Genomic DNA, 9,518 nt, shown 5'->3' on the forward strand with positions numbered 1-9,518 from the left:
TAAAGTTGACTTACTAATGATGGATTTTTCTCCTGCTCCATCTCTCTCCATCTCTCTCCATCTCCCTCCATCTCTCTCTCTCTCTCTCTCCTTCTTTTCTCTCTCTCGCTCTCTCTCGCTCTCTCTCGCTCTCTCTCGCTCTCTCTCGCTCTCTCTCGCTCTCTCTCGCTCTCGCTCGCTCTCTCTCGCTCTCTCTCGCTTCGCCGCTCTCTCTCGCTCTCTCTCGCTCTCTCTCGCTCTCTCTCGCTCTCTCCGCTCTCTCTCGCTCTCTCTCCCTCTCTCTCGCCTCTCTTCTCTCTCGCTCTCTCTCGCTCTCTCTCGCTCTCTCTCGCTCTCTCTCGCTCTCTCTCGCTCTCTCTCGCTCTTTCGCTCTCTTCTTTTCGCTCTCTCTTTTCCTCTCCTTTTTCTCTCCTTTTCTCTCCTTTTTCTCTCTCCTCCTTTTCTCTCCCTTTTCTCTTTCTCGCTCTCCTTTTCTCTCTCTCTTTTCTCTCTCTTTTTTTCTCTCTCTTTTCTCTTTCTCTCTCTATGTCCATTCCATCCATCCCACAGCCTCCAAAGGTAAGACACACAAATGATGTTGGGTACAAGGGCTGGTGTGTGTGTTGTTTTGGCCTTGTTGTCTCATTCTGAGACAGAGTACGCACTGGGTAAAATGGATTGGGATTTGGGGTTTTGAGAGAAAGGAGAGGAATGATGGGGAGGAGGAATAGAGATGATGGGAGGAGAGGGAGGAATAGATATGGATGGGGAGGAGGAGGAATAGATATGGATGGGGAGGAGGGAGAATAGATATGGATGGGGAGGGGAATAGATATGGATGGGGAGGGGAGAATAGATATGGATGGGAGGAGGAGGATAGATATGGATGGGAGGAGGGAGAATAGATATGGATGAGGAGGAGGAATAGATATGGATGGGGAGGAGGAGAATAGATATGGATGGGAGAGGAGGGAGATAGATATGGATGGGGAGGAGGAGAAGATATGGATGGGGAGGAAGGAAGGGGAGGTTACAGATGCCCTGTGACTAGCCACCTGGTGTCCTGCACAGAGCACTGTCATTAGTGTCACCACAGACACACACACTACCCACTCACCTGTCCAGATTCTCCTGTCACCTTGTTCCTGTGTCCCTGAACCTGCTGCTCCATATCATCATGACAGCTAACTGACCTTCAGCTACGATGCAATCAGAATACACCTTCTGGCTCACTCTTAGACACGTGCACCTAGTCCTCCACATACACTCAACACACACACACACACACACACCGCTCTCAGGTTGTCCGAGTTGTTGAAATGTCAAGGTTGTCAACTGTCCAATCATCATCACCTGTAGAGGTGTGTGTGTGTGTGTGTGTGGACAGCAGAGAAGGAAAAGGGTCAGGGGCCAGAGTGGGCTGACGGTGGCATTGTTTCACTGGGCCGAGTAACGAGGGATAGGAGGAGGAGGAGAAAAAGGAGAAGGGAAGTGCAGATGGCGCTGCTGCAGTGCCCCAGAAGCGAGGGATGAGGGGTGTGATGGGGGGTCATTTGTGAGGTTGTTATTGGCCTTGAGCAGTATTGGASTGGAGTGATGGGTAGAGGTGAGAGGTCAACCTACAGTGCCTACAGAAAGTATTCATACCCCTTAACTTGTTCCACAATTTGCTGTGATACAGCCTGCATTCAAAATGGATTGAATATTTTGTAAGTCGCTCTGGATAAGAGCGTCTGCTAAATGACTTAAATGTAAATGTAAAATGTAAATGAATAAATGTTCTCTCACCCATCTACTCACAATAACCCATAATGACAAAGTGAAAACATGTTTTTAGAAATGTACTAAATGTACTGAAARTGAAATATAGAAATCTAATTTACATAAGTATTCACGCCCCTGAGTCAATGCTTTGTAGAAGCACCTTTYTTAGGRATTACAGCTGTTAGTCTTCTGGGTAAATATCTAAGAGCTTTCCACACCTGGATTGTGTAACATTTGTCAAAATGGTTGTTGATCATTGCTCGACAACCATCAGGTCTTGCCGTAGGTTTTCAAGCAGATTTGAATCAAAACTTAAATATGTAATAACTTATTGGTAAGCAACTCCAGTGTAGATAATGTTTTGGGTTATTGTCCTGCCGAAAAGTGAATTTATCTCCCAGTGTCTGGTGGGAAATAGACTGAACCAGGTTTTCCTCTAGGATTTTGCCTGTGCTTTGCTCCATTCAGTTTMTTTTTATCCTGAAACACTCCCSAGTCCTTACCAATTACAAGCATACCCATAACATGATGCAGCCACTAGAATATCCTTGAAAATATGGAGTGGTACTCAGTAACGTGTTGTATTGGATTTTTCCCAAACATAACTTTTTAGTCAGGACAAAAAGTGAATTGCTTTTCCACTTTTGCCACTATTATTTTAGTGCCTTGTTGCAAACAGGATGCAAATTATGGAATAATTATATTCTGTACAGGCTTCCTTCTTTTCACTAAGTCAATTAGGTTAGTATTGTGGAGTAACTACAATGTTGTTGATCCATCCTCACTTCTCCTAGCCATATATTTATATGTACATATTCTTATTCCATCCCTTAGATTTGTGTTTCTTAGGTAGTTGTTGTGGAATTGTTAGATTACTTGTTAGATATTACTGTACGGTCGGAAAGAGAAGTACAAGCATTTCGCTACACTCGCATCAACATCTGTTAACCATGTGTATGTGACCAATGATTTGATCACAACCATTCAACTCAGAGAGAGAGAGAGAGAGAGAGAGAAACTTCACATATGTGACCCTTTCATTACCCAAGATGCTTCTGGGAGTGGATGTGGGGGTGAGGAAGGGGGAAAGAATGTGATACAGGGGCTGGAGAAATAAAATGCTAATTTAAATTACAAAAGAAAGCTGTTCTTTCTAGAAGCTATTTAATTATCTTTCACCAGCAGTTAAAAGAAGCAACCTTATTAAAAAAGCAATTTCTGTGACATCCTCGTCAAAGGGCTCTCACCAACTCGCAGAACCAACAAAGAGAACAGAGATTTGGGGAGAGCGAGGGAGAAAGAGCGAGAGAGAGGGAGAGAGAGACTAAACACAGATGAACTCCGCTGAAGCTATTAAACAGTAGCTTTAGGCTAAAGAGAGACGGGCCGGTTTGATGTTTTAACCATCGCAGATGAGAGAGAGGAGGCCATGGAACAGAGACACTCCAGTCCACACACACACTCTTGAAAGAACATTCACACACAGTCATACACACTCACATAGGGTCACGGTCTTAGTATTCACACACACGGTCAAGAGCTTTGCAGTTGTTATTCCAGACTTTGATTGGGCACACTAATAAAGGACAGAACACACACACACACACACAGACACACAGACACACACACACACACACACCTACCAACTTTAAGTGCAGTTTTAGAAGAGAGACTGACATTCACATCTTGGCTCATGTTCTCATCATCTAACATATGCACACCCACACACTCCCATCCTTACCTTGCTCCAGTTGGCTCTCTTCAGCTGCACCTCAGGCTTGTACTCCTTCTTGGGTACCAGGCCGAAGGGCAGAGGGGGTGGCACAGAGGCGCCCCAGGCCCCCATTCCAGGAGGTGGCGGGGGCATACCGGCCATCCCCGGTGGAGGAGGGGGTGGCGGGGGCATACCTGCCATCCCAGGGAGAGGAGGGGGTGGCGGGGGCATACCGGCCATCCCAGGGAGAGGAGGGGGTGGCGGGGGCATACCGGCCATCCCAGGGAGAGGCAAGACATTCCACACAGCTGGATTCTTTCAACAGAGATCACAGCCTAACCAATAACATTATATCCCGTCATCTCGGCTTCCAGGAATCACCTCACACCAATCACATTAAACGTCATACCTCTGGAATTTCACGCAGAGACACTCCAAACAAGACATTAACAACTGGATTTCACAGAGACACTCCAACTCACGTCGATCGCACACTCTCTAACGCTGCTGATTTCCAGAGCAAAGCTCTCATCCAATATCGACATTCTACAAACCTGGATTCCTCACGAGCACTACCCCGATCCTCTCACTCTAATCGACACTGTACAAGATCTCTCTGCATCTTTCTCACAGTCACGAACACCGACAAGACATACTACTACATCTCGGCTACTTTCATCAGCAGACACCGCTCAATCTATCATCGGAATTCGTTACAACAAACTTGGATTTTCACAGAGAGCCAACCGACGATTCATCGACCTGGATTCACAAGACGAACTACACGTCCTCAATCCTACACGAACATTACATCAGCATCCTGGGACTCACAGATGGAACCGATCTCCAATCTCCGAAGACTATCTCCCCGTCTCTACATCTGGGATTTCGAGCGACATCACCCAACCAAGACATTACATACCTCGGATTGTCATCTCATCAGAACACCATCGAATGCAACATCTACAACCTGCGATCCCGTCACTCATGAGTCCACCAACCAGTACGTCTACAAACCTCGATTGTCACAGAGACCAACCTAAGATATTACAACAGTCACTCGGATCTCTGGCAGCAGAATCTCACCCAACCTACCGACGTCTACTCACTCAACTGGATCTTCACAGAGAAACACCCAACCAAGACATTACAAACCTGGATTTTACGAGTAACACTAGTCCAATCGCAATCGATCATTACTACCCACGTGATTCTTCCTACATCGAGATCACACCCACCGCAATGCTCATGTCACAAACCGTGCTATTCTCACAGAGTCAGCATCACTCTCAACCCGTAACGTGCTAGCACGACTAAAACCTGGATTTCCAGAGATCAGCTCTTCCAACAAGGTGCCAACACGTCTCTCACTCTTGGATTTGCAATCCTATCGTCGCGAACGTCTACTAACACTAGACAGTTTATACATATACCTGGATTTCCGTGCTCAGGTAGCAATCACTCTCAACATAGTCGCCCGCATCTTGTCTCGCTCTCAACCTGTATTCCTTTAAGCGAACCCAGCTCTAAATCTCAATACGTCTACAACTCGGATTCTCAGCAGAGATCTCACCTACCCAACCAAGATGTTCGAGCCATCTAACCTCGATTTCTCGTCTACGTACGTCAAGGCTCTACACCAAAACCAATGACATCCGTTCTGATCTAGCTCCTGCATTGTCTGACAGAGCGAACTACTGCTATCTTCATCTCTCTCCCTCGTTCGATCTGCATCTGCGCGTGTGTTCCATATTCCGTCGTCGTGTCTCTTCATCTAGCTAGTCAAGGACGGTATCTCGTCTCTCCCTCTCTCTGCCCCCGTCTCTCTGATCTTCCTAACCGATGACTCATCTCTCAATGCGTCTATCAACCCGTTTTCTATCAGTTGCACTGCTCTGCGGTCTTCGCACCTTGTATCACATCGCTCGTATCAACTCACACAGTTCTTCCTCAGAGCTCTCGTCTGAGATCATCATCATCATCGCATCGCTGCTCGATCGTCCCGTCTCTTCTAACAATTCATGGCTCTCCTTGTGCTCACGAAGTCACGGTCGATGTCTCAGACGACCCCATTCATTCATCTGCCTAATTTTCGCTTGCTGAGAGACGTACAACACTACTGTCAATCGGCCCTGAACAATCTTTGCTCATCGCACAGGAGGGTTTAGCTCACGCCACGTCCCATAACGAACCACAAGGGCTGTTAAGGCGATGCTGTCTTGGGCAAGTGATTTTCGTCAATCGCCGATCTGCTCTCCCCTCCGAGGTGTGGCGTACGTCATGTCGCGGCTCCTAGCCTACCGCTACTGGCAGCTGCAGAGCAGTCAGCCACACACTCTTCAACTACTGGCGCAGAGCTACCACCCCGACTCGACACTCTCCGCACTACTTCCCGCGCGTGCAGCCCACCGTCATGTAGCGCACATCGATCCTCTTATCTTCGGGGCACCGGCAGCCCGTCCACAATCGCTGCACTCCTCACTCTTGGTGCACCGAGCACGCATGCGCCACATCACGTCCCTCACCTCACACTGCTGCGGCAGCCCCAGAGTCAGCAACACTCCTTCTACTGGGGCAGAAGCAGCAGCCACAACTCCATATGGGCAGATTGCAGCAAGCACACACTCCCACTACTGGGGCAGAGCAGTCAGCTCACGCACTCCAACTATCCAACTCTTCGCGCAGCCCATCGCTCGAGGCGCCCCGCACGCCACACACTCCACTACTGGGGCAGAGCTACCTAGCCATGCACGCTCCTTCACTACTCTACTCGGGCTCGCATCGGCAGCGCCAGCATCACTCAGTCTCATCTAGCCTGGGGAGAGTCAGCCAGCTCACGATCGCACCACACTCTCTCAGCTACTTCGCGGTCACCGACGCCAGCCCATGCACACAGCTCGACTCTTCACTCCTACTGCCGCACGTAGCAGCAGTCCCACACAGCTCCCTACTCATCTGGCCGCGGCACGAGAGCATCGCACGACTCCCGTCCCTCTTCCCGTCGATCGTGCCACATGCCTCACTACTGGGTAACGCAGAGCAGCAGTCCGACACACTGCCTCACAAGTTCCTCTCTCCCTCGTTACTGGGGCAGAGGAGCAGCCACACACGCTCCTCATCCACTTCTTCCTCGGGGCCAGCGAGCCAGCCAGCACACTATTCCTCTCCCTCTAGTCTGGGCGCGCAGAGGCACCGTTCTCTACCGGCGCTATACAGGCTTCGCCTCTCTATCTCTGGCGACACTGAGTTCATCAGCGCCACGCTTACACTTCCTCTCTACTGGGGCAGAAGGCAGCAGCACAGCATCGTGGGCCCCACTACTGGGTGCTCACTCCCTCGAGCAGTCCGCTCGCGTCCCATCACTGCTCCCTCTGCTAGAGACTCGGCGTCTGCACTCTCGTCGAGAGCAGCCACATCCCATCCTCTCTCCTAACTGCACGCGTCCGGCTCTCGTCCTCGCTCTACTCGTACGTTAGCCTCGCTCGGCAGCCACAACACCCCTTACTACTGGGGCAGAGTGCGCTACGCACCGCTCAACGCACACTCCCTCAGTCTGACTGGGCCGGCAGCAGCGCAGCCACACATCGTATGCCCCTAGTCGGCTCGCATGTCAGCACAGGCAGCTCTCACACATTCCCTGACTACTGCTCGGCTCCCTCTCGCTCACCGGCGCAGCAGGCAGCCAACACACTCCTCAACTGACTGGGGCAGATGAGCAGCACACACTCCTGCCTCATACTGGGCAGAGGTCAGCAGATGCCACACACTCCTATACTGGGAAGTAGTCAGTCAGCCAACATACTCCTCACTTACTGGGGTTGGCAGAAGCAGAGCAGCCACACCTCCTCAACACTGGGTGCAGAGAAGGGCAGCCACAGCACTCCATCACTACAGGGGGCGTTCGTTGTGGCAGATGCAGGCGATTATGCTCCAACTCCGATTAGGAAGGTCGTGATGTAACTGACAAGAGACACACTCACCAGCCACAACAGTCAGCCGTCAAACGTGACCCGCAAAATTCACACAATCGCTATAACATACACACAAATCTTGGCAACATCTCAACTACACCACACAGATCGCACTGCACACACACAATTCCCTCGCGCGCCACATGCATCTCTCCTAGCATTCGTCACACACAGCATCTCATCCCACTACCGACACTCAGACACACTCCGATCTCATGACCACACTCACCGCATCATCACACCTACTCAGCACACTATCTGCACATGCACTCACACACACAACACACTCAGCAATCCATAGCATCGCACACACACTCCACCATCATCTATCGCTCCTACTCTCCCTCGCCTCGCTCCCTCTCAGGCAACTCACATCGCCAGCCTCGAACAAAAACCACCCACTACTTACAACTCACTACCGATCGCACACACAATCATTCGGTCGTCTTCCGTGCGCTTCGCATCTCTTTCCGTCGCTCGCGACCACACACAGAAGAACACCACACAACTCAACTACCACCACAGGCACGACACACACACCAACACACACACACACACACGCACACACAACACCAAGCACACGAGCACACACACCACATACAACAACACCACACCGACATAAACACAAACCACACACACACCACACTCAGACACACCACACACCAAACACAGATCGCTCCTCTCTCTACATCCTCATTTTCGCTCAGCATACACTAGCACACCACAAGCCACACCAAGCACACACATGCACAACCTACCTCATCTCTCACTACTCTCTACTACAGATCGCTCGCAATCACTCAGCCCAGCCATCTCAGCGCTACATCTTCCACCACCGTCGCTCGCGCATCAACACGCAACGACAACAACACCAACACACCTGGTTATCGCGAAGTTATCGGTGTCTCTCTATCATCTTACTCTAGTAGCATCGCCTAAAAGGGAATAGGTTGCCTTCTGGAGAAGAACCCAAGTCTAGGGAAGATCATCAAGCCATGCGCTGTCAGTTGTGTGTTCGTGTGCCTCGTGTCGTGTGTGTGTGTGTGGATGGGGTTGTGTTGTGTGTGTGCTGTGTTGTGTCGTGTGTGTGTGTGTGCGTGTGTGTGTGTGTGTGTGTGCGTGCGTGTGTGTGTGTGTGTGTGTGTGTGGCCAGTTTGTGTGTATGTTTTGTGTGTGATTTTTGGGGTTCAGCTGTTTGCGTCGTGTCTGTGCTGCTGCTTGTGTCGCTGTGTGTGTGTCATCTCCTGCCTCCTCGCATCAGATCATGGAGAAGGCCAAGAACAATCAACCAATCACCAACGCGCAGCTACTTCAAAGCTTCTCGCTTGTGGCATCCTCGCGACCGAACGTTTGCACTCTTCGCGGCTCTGCAGATGAATAGAGAAGGCACACTCTGTTCTGGCTGTGTGTGGTGTGTGTGTGTGTGTGTGTTCTGATCTAATTATCGCCACATACTAAAGCTGATGCTTACTACTGTGTTTCCGGCGCGGGGGTGGGTTCGGCGGGGGCTCTCTCGCGGTGTCAGTCCATCCGCCACATCACAGAGTCAAGAGCTGCTGGTGTAGTGTCCAGACAATCGACAGAGCTCTCACTCAGTCCTTGTCCCCCCTGTTTCAGCTAGGTCCCAGCCACATCATCGCTACGTACGAAGAAGAAATAGAATCGTCTCGTCTCTCTCTCCGTCGTACGACTCGTCGCTCTCTCTCTCTCTCCTTCTCCGTCTGCTCTTCCTCTCCTCCTCCCCGTCTCTCTCTAGATTGAGAAGCTCAATAAAGGATCTGGAGGAGGCCAAGGCTAGAGTGGTCATCGTCCATGTCCCAAGTGCTCCTGCTCCTCCTTACCAGGCCAAGGTGGTTCTTTCACCTCCCTCCCGGACAAACCGGCATCCCCCTCCCCTCCACCCCTACCCGGCAAGCAGCCTCCCTCCTCCCCTCCTGGGTATGCCAGTCCCCCACCGCCCGCCCTTACCAGGTATCCCCGGCCCCCTCCACCCCCTCCTCTCCCTGGGATGGCGTCCTATGCCCCCCCTCCGGGCTCCCCAGCACCCCGCCCTCCTCGTCATGGGATGGCGGTAGCCTGCCGCCACCCCT

The 9,518-nt window shown here is 51.0% G+C and overlaps 1 protein-coding gene across 1 annotated transcript in view; it reads right to left on the reverse strand.

Moving 5' to 3' along the window:
• The window catches only part of LOC112069830 (protein diaphanous homolog 1-like), a 75,983-nt gene that overhangs the window by 294 nt on the left and 66,171 nt on the right, over window positions 1-9,518 (reverse strand). Inside the window, exon 14 of the mRNA XM_070438711.1 lies at window positions 3,485-3,772. Coding sequence (XP_070294812.1) covers window positions 3,485-3,772 — 288 coding nt within the window. The remainder of the gene's footprint in view (window positions 1-3,484; window positions 3,773-9,518) is intronic.

This window comes from Salvelinus sp. IW2-2015, unplaced genomic scaffold (genome assembly GCF_002910315.2).
Source record: "Salvelinus sp. IW2-2015 unplaced genomic scaffold, ASM291031v2 Un_scaffold1128, whole genome shotgun sequence".
Taxonomy (NCBI): Eukaryota; Metazoa; Chordata; class Actinopteri; order Salmoniformes; family Salmonidae; genus Salvelinus; species Salvelinus sp. IW2-2015.